At 41.4% G+C, this 20380-nt stretch overlaps 1 protein-coding gene across 1 annotated transcript in view; it reads left to right on the top strand.

Moving 5' to 3' along the window:
* The window catches only part of LOC306775112 (metabotropic glutamate receptor 4-like), a 139342-nt gene that overhangs the window by 76644 nt on the left and 42318 nt on the right, over positions 1-20380 (top strand). Inside the window, exon 3 of the mRNA XM_079265351.1 lies at positions 2024-2240. Coding sequence (XP_079121477.1) covers positions 2024-2240 — 217 coding nt within the window. The remainder of the gene's footprint in view (positions 1-2023; positions 2241-20380) is intronic.

Here is a 20380-nt window from a genome sequence, read left to right as displayed (position 1 = left end):
CTCAGCGAGGCTTATAGACATCCAGTTTAAACGCCTATGGCGTCATTATCCTGTAGCCATTACATTGTGCAATCCACATATAAGTTAAAGCAAAAAAGCCTGTCTATTGCCACTTTGATATTCATGCCATTAAATCTTACACAAATGACTCGTTTATGATTTCTCATTAGTATCACCCAGATCATTCATTATATCCCCTCTAACTGTGCACCTTTCCACAAGTTTTTCTTCTTCTTTTCTAGGGTTAAGAAAGGGTTCTAAGGGTTCTAAGGGTTCTAAGGGTTATCTGTGCGAGTGTGTGTGTGTGTGTGTGTGTGTGTGTGTGTGTGTTTCACAGCCTACAGGTCTGGTGTCTGTGATAATGAAATGCCACACGGGGTAAATAATCATCTAGACTGAAAACAGGGCTGTTTTTCATGAGGATCATGTTTCTCCTCATTTTGTTTAGGGACACAAACACACGACGACAGATCCTCATCAAAAGGGCATGCTGTGTATCAGTACCAGGAAACACCCCGGCTGTCTATTTGGTGAATCACTGTGAGCCATAGGGATGAAATAAATTCCGTTTACCCGAACACAGTTTACCTATTACAAAAACTGACTCTGTGCAATCCCATGAAACAGTCCTCTGTGGTGAAACACAACAACCACCACCAGAAAATCCAAAAAATGATGGTCACTCAACTTTTTATTTTTCCATTGAAGCTTCTGATGTCACTTTTTGCTTTCTTCAGCACACGCATCAGTACAATCTTTGGAGCAGTGGGAGCAACAGAAGCCTGCCATGATGCAAGATCTTGCGTTTACAAAGCTTTCCTCTTATAAAAGCTGCGACCACGTATCCTGTAGCAGTGGATCGCTTTGGTTTTCGTTTCTGTATTTATCAAAGAAGCTACAGCTAAGCAAGCGCATTCTGCGGTGTGTAAAACACGGTGTGTTAAGATGCTAAGATGCTGTTTCTGTTAAGCAAGTGACCCGTTCTGACGCGCTCATCTTCTCAGCTCGTGAACTGTCCAGCCTGAGTGTGGGTGTTCAAAGGCTTGGTGGGGCTTCAGGATCATTATCTCTTTTTTGAATCTCAAAAGGAATGAAGATTATTGGATGCCCACAGACTTGTCTCTTGTTTTTTTTCCTCTTTGTCAAAGACAAATACTTGCTTGTGGAGCCGAGGAAGAGTGATTAAAAGCCAGCGCTCAGCTTCAGTTGCTGATGTTTTAGACCACAAACCAAGAAAGGAATCTTTGCAAAATCAGCCTACCGTCACCTCAAGAACAGAGAGAAATAAAGGACTTGCCCATGCAAGTCCTTCCCACACTTGTCCATGCGTTTGTCTCCACTGCTGTAACGTTGTGTTTACACGCCTCTCTATAATGTTAATCAAACAGCTGCAGCTGTTCTCTCCACAAACTGCAAAGTGGATCGCATCAAACCATTCCTCAGATTTGTACCCCGGCTTCATGTTTGTCAAATAATTGACTTGAGTGTTGATGGTCTACAAAGCTCTTAATGTTTAAGGGCCAATTCTGATCTGCTGCTCCGTTATAAATCATCCAGACCTCTCAGATTGGTTCGGTTCAGGTCTGCTTATTGTCCCCAGAGGCAAAACTAAACAGGGAGAAGCAGCTTTCAGTTTGTTAGGCACCACACATCTGGAGCAAAGTCCCCGAAAAGTTAAGGTACAATAACAGTTGTCTTTTTTTTCTTAGACTATTTATTCATATCTTGCATTGCTCTGTAATTTGTATTCCCATTTAATCAGTTTTATTGTAGTTCATGAGGTTTTTAATCGTGTACGCGTCCTTTTATATGGTCTTTTAATACATCTTTATGTCTCTTTTATATATTGTCATAATGGCTTTTTTTCTCTTATATAAAGCACTTTGAATTGCCTTGTTGTTAAAACGTGGAACATAAATTAAACTTGTGTTGCTCGTATATTCTTCACTCCCTGTCCCTACCCATACGTATTTTCACTAGATGCTACTGCAAGCTCATATTATCAATATTCTCTCCTGTGCAGATACCCCAGGTGAGCTACGCCTCCACAGCTCCAGAGCTCAGTGACAACACCCGCTACGACTTCTTCTCCCGCGTTGTGCCTCCAGACACCTACCAGGCCCAGGCCATGGTGGACATTGTCAAGGCCATGCACTGGAACTACGTCTCCACAGTGGCCTCGGAGGGGAACTACGGAGAAAGCGGCGTCGATGCCTTCATCCAGAAGTCTCGGGAGGACGGTGAGTGCACTTGGCCTCATATATCATGACTGCGGGTCGAGCGCCGGGCGCGGGAAGATATTACTCACGTAAGCGCCACGACAAAATCAGATACTAAAAGTCCAAAAAGACACTCCAGGTCAGAATTATGCGCACAAAATCAGGGTTCTACCCTTACTTTTATTTATTTTCTTCTTTTTTTTGAGAATAACATTAATGCATCTCTTTCAACATTAAACAGACTGCTAGATGCGAAGAGATTAAGACAACATATCGGATGTACCTGAGAACTAACAAAGGACAGTAATTCATAGTGCTTCATGATCACATGCTTACAAAGTTGTGGATCTACTGGTTAAAATTGAAGCTTTTATGTTCAGTCACACTGAAGTAAAAAATTCCGTGTTTTTGTGTAGAATGTAGCAGAGTGTTGGTTTCTCAACACTCATTGTTCTGCTTCTCTGGCTCAAACATAAACTGCACAGTGTGGCTCAGACAAGCAAAGTGAACACTTCCTGCACCCGACAACAACACAGAGCCAAATTATTTTATATTTTAACAAAGTTGAGCATCTAAAAGATGTTTTTTTCCGAGTAGCTGGTGGAGATTAAGTTCAATGGGATGCTCGTGTGGCTCTGTGTGTTCTGGATGTGTGAGTGGGCAGTTGTTTGCAGCAGTTAGCCTAAAGAACATGTTAAGTTGACGGTATGCTCGAGTTGTATTTCTGAGTTTATTGTGGAGTTTTATGTCATAGTGTTAAATAATAGCTTATATGGCTAAATAAAGTGTACAAAATGTAGTTACTCATTTTCAAACCATGAATTACACTTCAGGATTGAAACCAAGTCTTTGCAACTAGGACTAGCTTCGAAATCATTGATCCCAGTAACCCAAGAATAACACCCACATCTTTAAGAAACAACCCGGGGGCTGGTTCAATCAGCATTTTGTGGTAGAAAGAACGGAGGCTTAATTTGAGAAAAGTAATTTCTCCCATAAGTAATGCACCACGACTTTTCAGTTGGACTGCTGTACAACAGATTGGATCCACTTCCTTTTTACCCCAATCCAGCAAATTACTCTGCTAAAGGATTTCCTAATGAGTTTGAGCGTTTTGTTTGGCAAAGTACGAGTGTAATTAAAAGGATGAGACTTCAAGGTGTCCCAGTCATGTCTCCGACTTGAACTGTGTCCAGACAGAATGAGACCAGCTTGGCTGTGGTTGCTCATCAATTATGTCTGTCTCTCTCTGAACACTTAATCGCCTCGTTGGGGACTGCTGAAGGATGGAGCATAAGAGATGCTGGGTAAAACATGGCAGGGGCTGAAAAATCCAAACAATGCATGTCTCTGCAAATTGCAACCTATCTAGTGAGTCGTACATATTACCCAAATGGAGGTACAGTGTTACACATGAGGTAGAACAATGAAAACACTGCTAATAACCAACAGTGTCATGCATTACTTAGCGATCATGTTCAGGGCAATCAGAGACAATCTGTAACAACTCTAAATGATCATCATTATCTGATGAGTTGAGCTCCAAATCCATAAGACATTTATGATGCTTTAAATATGTTTTTGTCCAGAATCCAAGTCATCTGCAGTACCTTGTGTACTATTGTTGGTTGTATTGTTGCTCTTTGTAGTTATGGATGAACTTGACAAGTTATGATACTGTCCATCATGTACTTTTCATGTTTCATTTTATCGAGTTTGCATTTCTTTTCCATTATGTTTGTCTTTTTTTTCTTCCGTAAATTAACCGGGCTTTAATTGTTTTAGTCGTCACCAAGTTTATTCCAAGTTTGTTTCAGCTCTGAGTGGATAACACTTTCTCTAATTAAACTTATCAAATCAGAGTAATTATATATTTTCCTGCCAAGTGATTAGCATTGACTTTGATCCCTTAATGCGAATGTTTTCCAGCCAGCAAATCCCTTTACTGCGGAAAGATTTGATGTTGATATATACGTAAGGCCTATTTTGCATGTGTACTGTTATTTTGCTGCTGCTTGATTGTTGTTGTTTAGAGCAAAATGTAGCATGGAGGAAAAAAACACCGAAAATGATCAGTCAGCTCCCAGAGCAGCAGCAACCCTGGCCGTCCAGCATCCACCTGCTTGGAGTTGCGCCAGCGCAACTTTCCCCTCTCTCCCTTAAGAGGGCGAGCAAATATAACATGAGTACAATGTGGGCAAAAAGCAGATGATGAAAGGTAAATATGAATTCCAGGTGGGGTTTTTTCAATGTCTGCTGTTGTATCTCTCTTCTCCAGCATATAGTACCTAGAGCCGGGAATCGGTGGCCTTCAGGGCTCCGGATCTTGGGGTATTTGAGGGCGAGCAGCTTCTCATCTCTCGTGCACTGACCCGGGATGTGACTCCTCCTAAAGGGAGATATAAGAGCAGATGTAGGAGGCATAGAGATAGGGAAAGAAATCCCTTTGGTTTGTAAGAAAACACTTACATTCATCAGATGTGTAAAAATGTGCAAGAGCCCGTTGGTCTTCAGAAGCTATCCTGTTGACAGTGCAACACATTGAAATAAGGGTGTAGTGTATATGATTTTAAAGCTTGTATTGGACATAAACCTTGTCTCGACCTTTCTTTAGTTCCAGACTTATGGAAGGCTTTCCTGGCAATGTGCATCTTGTAATTGTGTTTTTAAATGGTGAAGAAATCAAAGCAATCAGCAGGACAGTGGGCACTTATATCACCAAATAATTTAGTAGTATTCCTATCCTGGCTGATATGATACACAGTTTATTTCTCTTCTTTCATTGGGCCTATTTTTCTGAAACACGCATTCGGTTTCTGAAATGGAAAGTTCATAATGGTCATCTGGGGCAGAAGTAATGGTCCCTCACTGCATGCTAGTTGGGCATTTATGAATATAAGATCATTTTTCAATGCAGCCTTTTGGAAACAAACAGGACACAGAGAGGACAATCAAGTGTGGGCAGAAGAAGACCAGAGAGTCCCATCCTCGACTGCAGACAGCCCCTCTCTGCAGAGATGTTGATTGCTGCGGAGCATGCTCCAATAGGTGTCATTAATCAAGTTAATGAAACACAATGTCAATAAGAACCCTAACAAGATGCCATGAGAAACACTGCTGATGTGGTTACTGCTTGTTTGACGGGTGGGATTGGAAGCATTAGCCACAGAGTAGGGATGAATCGGCGCATGTGGGGAATGTACAAGGAAGAGCAAGAAAAGGGGGAACACAAACAACTCTGCATTGCTCCTGGGTGATTCATTTCTAGAGACAGAGAACAGACAATATTAGACTGGATTGAAGTTATGCCTGGCAACAGAAAGTGAAATCTGAAGAGGAAGGTAGGAGCTAATTCTACTTTATTAACTGATTCTTAAAAAGAAAAGTTTTTTTATCAGAAGTTGTTTCTTTGACTAATTTATTAAAAATGAAGCTGGAGAAATTCTACATATTTTCTTGTAGTCAGCAAATCCTGTGAAAAGAACAAAACCAGCAATGTGTTAGTCCATCGCTCAATGCTTTCTGACTCCTCTGCCGCCGGCCCATTCTTTCCTACTGAAGACGTGAGTCTCTATAAACAGAACATTTTCAAAAGGCATTGTAACTTCCCAAAACCGCTCAGTTTCGCAATTTCTTGCAAATGTTTATTATGCGTATCTGCGTTCCAAGATGGCGGATACTGGCAAAACTCTTGGCTGCCGCTCCGTACTGGATTGTTAAGTTTTGCTGTTTAAATGGATCTCAATGCTAAAAACCTGGCCGATAAAGTTGAGCTGCTTGCTTGCGACTAGCTACTGCCGTCTACCATCCAATCTACCCAAACATCTTCACTGGATTAACCACACCAGATCAACCTACCGTATCCTTCTGCCAAAGCTACCTCCGTGCTAGCCCCGGGACTCCCGGGTCTGGTCCACAGCACTACATGGTTGTCCTGCTACTGGAGCTGTCGGTCTTCCCTGCCTGCTACATCGCTTGCCAACACGAGCGGCCAGCACGAGCACATCTGTTCATCCTGCCGGGATCTTTCCATCCCGGCGCGGTTAGCAGGCTCGGGTTGGTTTTCTCCGCTAGCCACAGCCGCACCAGACCGCCATTTTCCGGGCAGGATCGTCCGGCAAATAGGCTGGTAGCGGTTTAACAGTCCATCTCCAAGCCCTCTCCGACTACCTTCAACAGTACAAATACGCTCTCATCTCAGCCCGGTCCACCTACTACTCACACCTCATACACTCTGGGTCTTCTAACCCAAAGGCTCTGTTCTCTACAATAAACAAGCTTCTCAAACCCAAGGACAACACCTCCACATCCTTCACAGTGAACAAATGCAGCTCTTTTCTTTCATTTTTCCAAACAAAAATTGACACCATCTACAGCAACCTGAACACCTCCCCCGCCTTTTCCATCTCTCCACCTGCCCCCCCCCCCATCACCCCTCAGCCCCTTTCTCAGTTCTCCCTTGTGTCCCCGTTGGAGCTGCCTAAATTCACAACTGGAATGAGAAGCTCCACCTGCATCCTGGATCCTATCCCATCTAACCTGGTCAAGGACTGTCTCCCAGCCATCTCACCAGTCATCACAGTCATCATCAACTCCTCCCTCAGCTCCGGTTCAGTCCCCGACACACTTAAACTGGCTGCTGTCACCCCCATCCTCAAAAAACCTGGACTTGACCCTGACACCATGAGCAATTTCCGTCCCATTTCCAATCTTCCCTTTCTGTCAAAAATACTGGAACGCATTGTCGCTACACAACTCAAAGCCCACCTCATATCCAACGATCTGTTCGAGCCATTTCAATCTGGTTTCCGCTCACAGCACAGCACTGAAACAGCCCTCCATAAAGTCACCAATGACCTCCTCCTCTCCTCAGACGCTGGTCACCTCAACATTCTCATCCTCCTCGACCTCACTGCAGCTTTTGACACCATCAACCACAACATCCTTCTCTCCCGCCTCGAATCCTCCCTCAACATCACCGGAACTGCTCTCTCCTGGATTAAATCATATCTCACAAACAGACAACAGTTCATCAGTATCAACAACTGCACCTCCTCCACTGCTCCTCTGTCTCAAGGCGTCCCCCAGGGTTCGGTGCTTGGTCCTCTTCTGTTCATCCTCTACTTGCTCCCTCTTGGTAACATCATACGTCAACATGGACTTCACTTTCACTGTTACGCCGATGATGTCCAACTCTACATCTCCACAAAAGCCATCACCACTGCTACTCACTCCACTCTCACCAACTGCCTCACTGACATTAAATCATGGATGCAAACCAACTTCCTCAAACTGAACTGTGATAAATCTGACATGATCATCATCGGTCCCAAATCCCTCACTAAAACCTGTCACAACTTCTGCCTCACCATCGACAACTCCACTCTGTCTCCCTCCCCACACATCCCCAACCTTGGAGTCATGTTTGACAGCAACCTCTCCTTTGAACACCACGTCAAACAAATCACCAGAACTGCCTTTTTCCACTTAAAAACATCGCCCGTCTCCACCCATCACTCTCCTCATCTGCTGCTGAAACTCTTATCCATGCCTTCATCACCTCCAGAATTGACGACTGCAACAGCATTCTTTATGGCACATCATCCAAAATCCTAAATAAACTCCAGTACATCCAGAACTCTGCTGCTCGTCTGCTCACCCACACCCGCTCCCGTGACCACATCACCCCTGTTCTCCAGAACCTCCACTGGCTCCCCGTCCCACAACGGATCCAATACAAAATCCTTCTCCTCACTCACAAAGCCCTCCACAATCAGGCCCCCTCCTACCTCACCGACCTGCTTCACCACCACACTCCATCCCGCCGGCTCCGCTCCTCTGATGCCAACCTCCTGTCCCTTCCACTCAGGACCAAGCACCGGACATGGGGCGACAGAGCCTTCTCCATATCTGCCCCCTCCCTCTGGAACTCTCTCCCCAAAAACATCCGAGATTGCACTGACCTTTCCACATTCAAATCACAAATCAAAACTCACCTGTTCACCTTTTAATGTGTGACTATTATTGTGTACTTTGTTTTTAGTGTATTGTTTTTATATGTGATGATTTTAATGTAAAGTGTCTTTGAGTGTCATGAAAAGCGCTATATAAATAAAATGTATTATTATTATTATTATTATAAGAAAAGGAGTACTAAGTATATTTGTTGGGGACTACTAACTACTTGTTCGTTGGATGACTTCATTGTTGGTTTTGGTCTTTTCATTTGATGTCATTGAGAGACATAACATACCGGCAGACCTATCCTTTTATAAGGTAAATAAATGTAAAAACGTTGCAGGATGTGGTGACCGGGTTAGAGAAAAGAGTCTCCACACAGAGCAACATGGAGACATTTGAACATCTGTATTCTAAACGGCTGCAGTCACCCGGGGAAAGAGAGCACACTCAGCAATGCTCCTGCTTCCATCCATATGGCCTTTTAATCTCTAGTTCACACCTGTGTGTGTGTGTGTCGCGTGTCAGCCAGTTATGTCTTTATTTATTATTTGACATCACGCAAATGACCCCTAAGTGCCTCCGATATGTTCTGTTGCAATTTGCTTAAACAGTTACTTGTCATTGCTTAATTGGGAAAAGCGAATGGCGGAATGATCGTCACTCATCTGCCCTCGCTTTTCTCTCTCTCTTTCACTCAGGGCCTGTCAGTGGTATAATGGGTATTTGTTACTCTTAATGTATAGATATCGTAAAAGCCAACTTTCTTAAGCAAGTGCTGCTGCTTGAACTTTGATCTTTAACATCAGATATAGTACCCAGTAGAAATGGTTTGTCAGTATGTCATGAGCTTTTCTTCAACTGAAAGGTAAACGCACATGACGACATTTTCCCATATGCCAGCCAGCCTGTGCTTTGTAATGCAACTGTACATTACTAAATATTCAAATGAGGAAGAACATTAAATAAACTGTGTGTTGCCGATCCAATCAAAAAAGCAGGAAACCAAAGCAATGGATTAGGGTGTGGGGGAGGTTACGGGGGATGCTGCAGCTGAATTTATCCTGAACTACCTGGTGAATTGCTGCACAAATTGGTCGCAAAAAGCGATGCAAATTGGTACAGATAAGGTTGGTGGCTGCTAAGCTAATGCACTATATGCACAATTACATGGAAAATAAAAAAGAGATGAAAGGAGGATACTGACTGAAAGAGATCAATAGCACATTTGCTTCCGATCGATAGGCTGTTGTGTTGTCACATGCCCGAAAAGTGGAGCTTAAATGAACGTCGTTGGGTGTCATGTTGCACTCGGCAACAGGAGATGATCAATTTACTGTACAAGAATGATTAAAAGCAACAAATTAAACATGTTTGTGGAATAGGGCTTAAAAGAAACAAGCCTAATTCAGTTGTGTAATAGCTCCATGTTTGGGACAATGTTTGGAAAGTTCTTATTTAAAAGTTGAAAGGATTCAATTTTGAAAGATTCTTAATCCTACCTTTATCTTCCCTAACTGTTAGGAGGAAAGGGATTTCAATTAGACAGCATAACAGAATGATGTAAATTGGACAGCTCATGCAACTAATCTGGATTACAATTCTCTAACTAATCCACAGAGCTCCTCTTCATTCAAACATTATCACTTTTGTCAGAAGGATAAGAATTCCTCAGCCTCCACTAAGCACTTCCTAAAAGGCATCACGTTATCATCATTGGACGAGGCTTACATTTTGTATGATTCAGGATTATAAAGATTTGATGAAAACATGTTGTAGACCCCGATATCTTCAAATAAAATGCAATTATGTGGTTTATTGAAAGGACTTACAGCTTTGACTTTTGAAAATGCAAATTATATTGTAGGTCGGAGAACTAAACAAATACATTAGAAATGAATAAGAGAGTTAACGATGTCAGTAATGTGTGTGTTTTGTAATTGTGTTAAACATCTCATGACTAATTTGAATAAAGAAACAAAGTTTGTATTAACCAGGTAAATATTGACCTTACCCAAATTATAGCTTTGCATAGACCTGTGTAGTTTGTACTGTCATTAATGACATTTCGGGTACATCTATTGCATATATGTGTACATACATGTTTACAAAAACTACTACTACTACAAAAATGTAGTAGTAGTAGTATTTATTGTATCCTTCCTTTCCTGGCATCCCATTTATTGGTTTACCCAAACAATGTGCTTAAACAAGCACACAATACATACACTCCATGGCCACTTAAGCGCACACCTATACAATTTCATGCATTCCAGTACAACTGATCGGACATGCAAAACATTAGAAACACTTCTCAATACAATGCAGTCAGTACAACACAACTGCAAACTAGAACCTCAATAATAAGCATATAGTTAAATAATGAATGAATTAAACGATTGCTGCTCACGAAACGGCATATACTCTTTTTGTATTTGTAGGAAAGACAATGTTGTTTATTAAAGATCTCCAATGACCACCTCCAAAGGACCCCTATGCAGTTTGGTACAGTAACCTCTGACCAGATTCACATATTGTTTGTCATTTCTCGAATCAGCAATTGCTATGAGTTTAATTATATCCTATAGAAATGCTTTTTTGAGCTGTGGTATTTTTTTACACTTATTTGGAAATAAAACATGTCACTTTCGATGGCGACCAACCCAATGCTGTGACAGAGGAACATGTTTTCTGGGAGCAGTACCAGAACTTGATTATTTGTCCAAAGCTGATAATTCTTCCTGGAGTTCTGGTCCTGGATTTCTCCCTATCGTGGCAGCATTACTACTTGGAGAAGTCTGGACAATGTTAACGATTACATCTCTGGACCTCCGTCCAGGGATAATACGTTGGGATTTTAAACTGCCTCCGCTGTCAAAAATTTAAACTTAACAAAAACGTTTTTTAGTCGTGACATTCTGCAGCAGTCTTTTTCAAAGTGATATCTGCAGTTTTACCTAATTTGTACATTTGACATCTGGATTACCAGACCCATGCAGCCAGTGGCAGCATAGAGCAGCATTAGTCTTTAGATTAAGTCATTGAGTTTGAGTTATTGATTCCTTACGGGAAATTAGGTCATTCCAGCAGCAACAGTGATAAGATTTAGCATAGGCAAAGACAAGGAGAACATAATCACACCAATGTTCAATAATGAAAAAGGAATTCAGCTGAGCACAGTTTGGTGGGCTCAAAATAAATTAAGTAGGGAAGTAATTAATGAACGCTGTGTTTTGTCATCTCTCATTCTTGACATTGACATCTTGACAGTCACTCAATATTTGTACAATGGAAAAGGCTTTTGTGAACTGGATATAGATTAAATCATATTTAATTCAGGCAGAGTTTCTGTCATGTACAATATCTGCATCAGAGCAGACTTTTGCTTCACAGCTCTGTTGTAAACTGTGTTAAGCACCGTGCAGCATGGAGCCTTGTATGACAAAGTCCAAATGAAGGCAAATGCATCTGTCGGTACATTTCCCTTCAGAGCGATTGTTCCTTTCACGATGATTCCTGCTAATGAGCAGGTGGAAGATAATATTGTTGAGTCAGCGTCTCCTTTTAATCAGATTATTCAACCAGATAAAGACCCTCTTCCAAAGACAGCAGCTTTAGCTACAGCAAACTACTACTGCAACCCCAATTGAGGGCATTTCATGTTAAAACAGGAGGCATTTGATCTTGTTTAGTAAACATGTCATTTATATTTTTATTTTGTCTTTTCAGTTAAACCTACAAATGCAGCATGGAGCATTTATTGTTTTCCAGTTTTCCAAAAAGTTTGAGTGGTGAAAGATCTTTCCTCAGGACAGTGTGGGCGGGACACACTCCTCTGTTGGTGTCGTTGCACCTGTCAGGTCAACATGCACTTCTTTGCTGTAAAGACGTTTCCCTCACTTTCAAGCTAGCTTACCTGTATAAGTGCTGACATTCTTTCCGAATCGTGTCCGGACACTGCGACTGCTGTGAGACGGCTCGGGTGATTCAAAGCAAACCAGATGATGTCAAAGTGTCTTTATTTATCTTTTCTATCACAATCTATCTCTGTAATATGCTGCAGATTTACTTAAAAAAAGATGAATTTCCATTCACACTACTTTGTTCTTTACCACAAAATAGAGGAACATTACCTTTTAAACGAGCAGCCACTAATTGAAACTGGCTTGGAACAGATTCAAAAGGATTCAAAAATCATTGATGACGGTAAGTCGTCCACACCACTTATGTAACTGGAAATGTGCATATATGTTGTTGTTGTACTGTATGATTTCAAAAGGATCCAAGATCAACACCTTAGTGATTATTGCTGAAGTGGTAATACTCTGTCTTTGCATCTGCATTTAAAGTTTAAAGACAGTGACAAATGAATATTGTGCAGAGACGATTATTCGCACATCTGCTTAGAGACCCTGAAGTGAGTCCTTGGTCTCTTGCAACGCTGAAAACCAACCTTTTGCCGTATTTCCATAATAATTTCATTACTCTACAGTGTTCACCCCTGACGCAAAGTCCCAATAATTTCTTTAAAACTGTATGCTTCCTCTAATGGAACATAAATCCAATTTCATTCCTGTACAAGGACCTTGAAGGGTCGATTTAGAAGCAATGGTAAGGCACCCTTGTGTTGGCGAGGCAGTGGGACTACGATGGGGGGAGGCATATGGGATTTGGTGCCTTATGTGAGAGGAAAACATCGGCATGAACCAACCACTGACTATCCGGGACAAGTAATCTCCACACACAGTATGCTGAATTAACCTGGATGGTTGAGAGATAATTTGATTCAGCAAAATAAACATGGTGTTGTATTTCCATATGGTAATAGGCTGCAGAGTGAGACACAAATTGTCCCATTAGCCCAGATGAAATCAGGAAAATGTGTAGGCTCGGCTAAACATCCACAATTGATTCGGAGAAAGTATTGTTATTCCTGACCAAAAGCATGAGCATTTCTGACCACACTTGCTGAACAGAGGTGTTCTGCCATGTATTATTGCATTTTGTGGGTTGGGATTTTCCTCGATGCATTTGGTTAAACAAATAAATATCTCCTTTGAGGATGAGCACACCCCAGTGGGATTTATCTTCCATAATATGCTGATTATTGTGTCTTTTTTCATATCAGACCAACTGAGCATTCCAAAGCATTTATATTGTATTCCTTATTCACCTCTTCAACTTAAAAGGTTAAACGATCTTTCACAGCTTCATAAAAATGTGAAGTCGCTCATCAGTCTCCATGAAAAACAACACGAGGCTGCGGCAATGCCATAAAAGTCTTTCTTTGGAGAGGCAGCCATTTCGTTGAAGCGGAGAAAGACAAACAGCCTTTCATTTGTTTGTTATCATTGTTTGTCATTTTAAAGTTGAACATAATCCCCCCCCCCCCCCCCAATTTTCTCCGGCAGATTTCAAACTCACCAAAGAGGCATGGAAACCGGCAACTTTCTCTCTGAGGAACTTGAGCCAACGACATTGGCCAGCAATCAGCATTTCAAGTGTTATAGGAGACGTTACACTGGAGTCTTTTTTAGAGTTATGGGGGCTCCGTGGGAGTGTTTCCAATTTGATTCTGAATGAGGAATAGAGCAAGAGTGATTTAGCCTGGCAGGAATCACAGAACACAATTTTGACATTATGTCACTTTGACTCAGGGCGTGTCATTTCCATTACAAATGACAAGGCGCTCACCAGTCATTTGAAACACAGAGAGGGAGAACGAGGGAGAGGCTTATGGGTGAGACAAAGCAGGATCGGATTTGAAGGCAGCAAAGAAGGAAATGTTTGCAGAATGCATAGAAACAGTTGTTTGATCAGCCAGTATAGCAACTGAAATTCTTATTACTCATCTGTTCTTCTGTCAGTCTGAGGACGGCGTGATCAAAATGAAACGGTTCATTCTTTACTGTTTGTTAGAAAGCAAACTATTTCCCTGCAGGATTTCTGTTTCGAACCATAACATACGTTTTCTGGTTTCTTGTGGTATGCAGGTCAATCAGTTGCAGAGGAGAGGGGTGGGAAACTGTTCAGGGAGAAATCGATCATTTTTAATCAAATACTTCCATTTTTCCTTCAGTATTGATCCATTTTGTACCATCAGCAAGCTTTGCGGGTGGATTAAGCTACCACGCAAACAAAGAGAATGCGGTGTCCCAACATCAAGGGTGTGATCAATGGCGGAGACGTACCGGGTCAACAGTCTCGACGCCTGTGTTTACCGAGGCAAAGCATTGGAGCAAGAGGGGCTGGTGGAGAATAGAGGGTGCAAGCTAGAATCAATACAGCAGCTATCATCATTTGCAGGGTTTATTAATGGCTTTGCCCCAAGCCGGCAACGACAGAGAGAACACTCACTTGCATTTAGGGAACCAACACTCCAGCGTTTATGCAGCTCTCCTCCTATCAATCATCACAGTGTAAGTTGCTCTCAGCAATGGTCTGGCTACCTCCACTCACCTCACATAAACACCCCCCCCCCCCACCCTCCCCCTCAATCATGTAATGAATGGCATCAGTTTTGCGGCGAGGCTGCCAAGATATACAAATGATTCAGAATGAGTCAAAGTCTGAAAGCTAGAAAAAGTGCAGGGCTCAGTTTAATTCACTTTCTTTCACTCTCCTCCTTGCTGCGGCTCAATAGAGCTTTCATGAATTTTAAAAGGCATATCCACTTGTTCAAAACTGACAACAGCATCAGTCACGCAGGATACACCCATAAGGCACACGAGCTACTCCACCAACAGGTGCTTGCCTATCCTCGTGTATAGTGAAGATTCCCCGTCGATAAGAATCTTTCCCGACTCAGAGAGACTACAGAACATGTTGTCTACTGCATCAGACAGTCGTAAAAGAGACACACTGCTTTTCATGGCAGTTTTTTTGTTAAATCAAATATCATGGTCGTGTAAAGAAAATGAACAATCCATTTTCCTTCCTGTCAAATGAAACTGTCGAAATCTGGGTGAAAGATGAACAATAAGAGAAATAAAGGTCTGCTATCTTACTTTATGATCAATGTAGAGGAAGAGATATGATTAAAAAATGTATTTTGACTGAGTGTAATTCGATCCACAAGCTATCAACCAAAAGCAATGACACGAACCCTTCGCAGAATATTGTAGAGATTTCAATACAATAAAACGATGAGAGGATTATCACCTCTCAAGATCCATAAAACTGCCAGTTGAGCATTTTTCGCTGGCTGTGCAAGGTTATCCTTGTTCTGCCTCTTCTGTCTGGCTCGCAGGTCTTCAGTCTCTACCCAGATTACACTGCGGTGCTGGCCTCATGGTGCGGTACCATGTCCGCGGGATTATCCCACTTTAACACAGCTCCCACTGCGCTGACCCACACATTGAGAAATTGTAGTCCTGCTTGACAAGGTCTGATCCACACATGGGAGGGTACCACCACATCCAGGATTTCCATATGTGGGCCCAGAGCTGTGAAGTACACTGACATGAATGGCGCCGCGAAGATCTTGGGGTACATCCCAAGCCTCTTATTTTCCATTTCCTCGTTCCTGGCTTGAACCGGAAGTTGTTCTGCTCCGCCATATTGACGGCCGTCCCAAAGCTCTTATTTCTGCTCTGAGGAGCCATGAGCGAGGATGCACCAGAACAGCCTTCCAGGAAGTGTTTTCAGGGCAGACACACCCCCTCATTGTTCATCAATTATTCGATTGGACGCTGCAGCCGATCGGACTGATCAGATTAAACTCAAGTTTTAAATTTGATTTGTTTTGATTCACCACATGGATAAAATATATGTTCATTGTAGGTCTGTCAACAAAAGGACCACAAACAACTTTCTTCATTTATTAGAAAGATTTGCCTTTTGATGATCCGATATTTCCGTCAATAGCTTTTATTATGGATACAATTAAAGATGGAGAGCGCTGGAAAGACAAAACACTTTGTACATCATTTCATTCAGTCACATGAGGCTGATTATTCCTGAGTGTCGGGTTTGATGAGTTATATAATTTACATTTCCCCCGACACATTGAGCCTACTGAATTAATTCCCGTGTTCAAAAGAAACCATGACCATATTCTGGGTTATTTAATAATGACTTCACAATCAGAATTTCAAATCATACACGCAAATAATTCATAAATTAGACGAACGCATTCCGCCAGTAGAAATGTGTCCTGCTCTGATAAGCAGGACACAGAACAGAGTATAAATACTCACTGCCGTTTGATAAACAGGTAACAGGCTACAGAGAGAACACATCTCTCCTCTGGCAGTGATGATCACGGTGTCTTTATTAGCACAGTGATCAAAAGTCTTTCCAGCTGTTAAAGCCGCCTGACATCTGTGATCAGCTGCCCCCGTCATCAGAAGCCGACGTCGCTTCACGTGACGTTTCAGAGGAAAGGACGTCTCATTTCTCTTAAGACCTGTTTCCTCGTTTCCTCTGTCCTCGCATGGTTTGCTTTGGTGGGAGAGACAAAGACGCAAGTGAGGGAAACAGAGATGCAATTAAGAGACTTGGGATGTACCCTTGAAGTGATCCTCTCATCTCTTCCATCACCATCACCTTTATGCTGCAGTAAAAGGCTGAAGTGGTTCTGCATCACCTTGTGTATGACTTTATCTGCAATACCTCCAGCAGCATATTGAAGTAGGAGTCTGTAGAGCTGTCTGAATGAAGTGTGTATTCATAGCTTCACATACTGTATCTTGGTTACTGGTTAACACTGTCACTGCATTCATTTGACAAGTCAAACGAGACAAAAGCTTTAATTGAAGTCTTCTGACAACATGATAAAAAAAAAAGAACAATCGGCTCTTTCCGTCATTTATCATTCAAGGAAAAATAATGTCCTTTCTAGAGTAATTTACCACAGGACAAACATGTCATGGAGTCTTCTGTTGCCCGTACTCCTTCCTAGTGTCCTTTTATTGCAGAGCTGGGAAATGAACAATGTGTGCATTCTGCTGTGAATTCTCCACAGAATTGTTGACAAGGCTTGAAAGAAAACGCAGGCATCAAATAGTCAGATCTCCATATGTTTGATTGTGGAAGTAGAATATCTGTCTGCATGCAAATGAGGGTATCTTCTCCACTTATTTGTCTCTTACTGTGAAGTCCTTGAATCTCCATCTACAGGAAACATACAAAGCAATTTTCAAAAAGTATTCATTTGTATGGTATATTGCAGTAACATCAATATTTTGGGTTACTATTAAGGCTGGCGTTATAAGATAAACCATATTTTTAAGTAGGCACTGCACACATTTAAATTCCCATTTTAAACAAAGTTGCAGAAAATCTGCTTTGCACATTTAGCTAATCCAAATTATCTTCAAATACAATGTTCATCCGCAGTTTGCCTTCAGTCATAAGATTGTGATATTTACTACAATATGCATATTAAACACAAATTAGCACATATAAATAGACTGGGCTGGCTGAGTGGGTGATATGCCATCATGTCTTCAGGAGAACATCAAAATCTTCCAGTAGCGAGCCCCGAGGCCACCGGCATATTAAACTCTCATCATTATCTGACTAACGCATATTGTTTATACCATATAAAATGAGTGTCTGTAAGGGACGTGTGAGACGTTTCTAGCTGAGGGCATTCTTTATTAATGTGCACTGTGTGCTCACAGCAGTGAACTACATGTCCACAAGTAATATTTTAAAAAAAAGCTAATATTGAACATAAAGCAATGCTGTGGCAGTAAGATAAAGCATTCGCTCTTGAAATGTTTCAAATACATCATGTATAAAAGGAAACTTTTGGTTATACTACCATAATTATAAAAAGCACAACAACCATCATAAGTTGTTTTTTGCTTGAGTGAAGAAAATGTACATAGATATAATAGGGCTGTATGGAATATAATTTCTGGAGCTTTGAAGCTTCGAAGATAAATATTTGGCGATATTCGAAACTTATACGGATAATTCACACATGTGAGTGCTTTAACACACACACTGAATAGAGAGCGAGAGAAGCTTTACCTTTGGTGCAGGTTTTGTTGGAGTAAAAAAAAAAGAAAAATGCTGCCTTTGCGTCTTCACACGCAGAGAATCCTGTTGCATCCATGGGCAGTGGGAGGGGAGACGACATCAAAAGCTTGTTCAAATTTGCAGTCATTGTTTATTTATATTATTCTTTACTATTATTATCTAGTGTGAGATGAGGACAAAAATCGGACTTCAAATATTTCTTTTTTATTGAAACAGAAACAACTACAAATTGTGCAATTGTCCTAAAAAAAAGAAGAATTTGCCGATGTGTAGGTCTCTAAAAAATGAATGTATATATGAACTGTATCCTATGCTAACAGATGGGTCCAAAATAGAATACCTGGCTTTGTTGAGACTGTCGGTCTTTCAATCTTCTGCGCTGCGTTTCAGCACCCGGGACAGCACCCCCCTGTACAAACAAACAAATAAAAGACAAATAAACGATGCATTCGAATACATGTCAAAATACTGCATCAGCGCCTGACCTGATAGCTGCAAGATCTCTTTCTTTCACATCTGTACATGTCTTTATCTTTCATCCGTATATGTTCCTCGTACAATGCAGCAACACGATGACATACAAAAGGAGTAATTTAAAACCAGCTTTCATCATGTGAAACCTCCTCTTCGCTACACAAATACCCCGACAGACACATATTAAGGCCCTCAGAGAACACATTTGCAAACAAAGTGCACTTTAAAAAAGATTGCTATGAAGTTTAGGTCAGGCTTGGAAAGTTCGAAAGGATACAGTGTTTATTAACTGCATTGTGTGTACAACACTGTGATATTTATTGACATCTTGCGAGCAGAAAAACACGTTTGAATTGTGCCAACATGGACAATGCTGCATTTGTTGAGGAAATGTTGCTGCAACAGATTTCAGGGGAAATTATATCACTGTCGCTCGCTTTGGACTCTTTTCATCTGGCTTCTTTGATGCAAAATTGGTTTGGTGCAGCTGAGCACTCAACAACATCACAGGCTGTGTGAAATATTTTCCTGTCTGCACACAATCCTGTTTTTGGGGTAATCACGTCTTTGTTTAATGTTACCTCAAAAGTACAGTATTAAAAGTACAGTATTAAGTCAGTGTGTACATTGGCTATTACAATTCCACAGACTGTATTAGACTTCCATTAACTCAAGTCTTTCTTAACACACACAAGCACAAAGATGCACACAAACACATTTCAGAATAATCACTTGAAAACAACCAAAACATTCTCCACCACAGTTTTTTTTTTTCCGTCTCAGAATAAACATCTGGGGGTCTTGGTAGCCTGACATTATATTTGCAAATTTTATTTTTAGGAATAAGAAAATAAAAAATGACTCGGCGAATCGGCGAGGCTGTACTCGGGTACAGTAGTGTGTTTAGCTTAATGCTAATGTCAGCCCGCTAACATGTGCTTGCAGTGAAATTGTTGACATGGTGATGTTTAGAAGGTATGTCACGTTCAACACCTTTATTTTGCCCAAAGGATGAGACAACATTTGACATGATGATAGAACCAGATGTGTTCTGAGATCACCAAAGTAACTGCTATTCTTCTCAAAGGGAAAATTAAGGTATGTACCAAATTCATCCGTCCCATAGCTGGTGGGACATTTCAGTCAAAGCCACACATGTAATCCTCCTGGTGCTGAAGGAAACTCCTGGGGAGGATTCTTCCTCTTTAGATGATGAATCTCTCCAGTAAATTTGAGCGCAATCTATCCAATATAGCTGAGACATACCAGTCTGGACCTTGAACTCTCTTTATGCGTCAGATTACTGCAAAGCTCTGCTCATGCTTGAGTTAGGGAGCTGCCACGATGCTTTGTGGGTGTTCTGTGCTGAAATGGGCAACTACTGCCTGTCCTGCTGGGTTTCCTGCTGGCATATTTAACAGCTTTTCCAAGTATGCATGCATTATGTCTGTTTGAATCTAGACATGCTGAACACTGTACAGCATGTGGATCACGGTTTCACAGCAAGTCCTTGTCAGCACCGAAAGGAAATAATTAGACTGAGTCATCCAGTTTTAGAGATGTGTTTGTTCATGCGCAGTGATTTATTTGTATTTATTTATTTAGAGCACCAACAATATTGTGGAAAAAACAGCTCAAACGTCAAGCTGTTAACTTCATAAGCTCCCGATTGCAAGCTGTGCAAGACTGTGTTGTTTTGTGAGGTGTTTCTCTTATTTTGTCCATCCCTGTATCTTTGG

Source organism: Melanostigma gelatinosum, assembly GCF_949748355.1.
Source record: "Melanostigma gelatinosum genome assembly, chromosome: 3".
NCBI lineage: Eukaryota > Metazoa > Chordata > Actinopteri > Perciformes > Zoarcidae > Melanostigma > Melanostigma gelatinosum.
The sequence above is the reverse complement of the archived record's forward strand: the minus strand, read 5'-3'. Positions and strand labels throughout refer to the sequence as shown.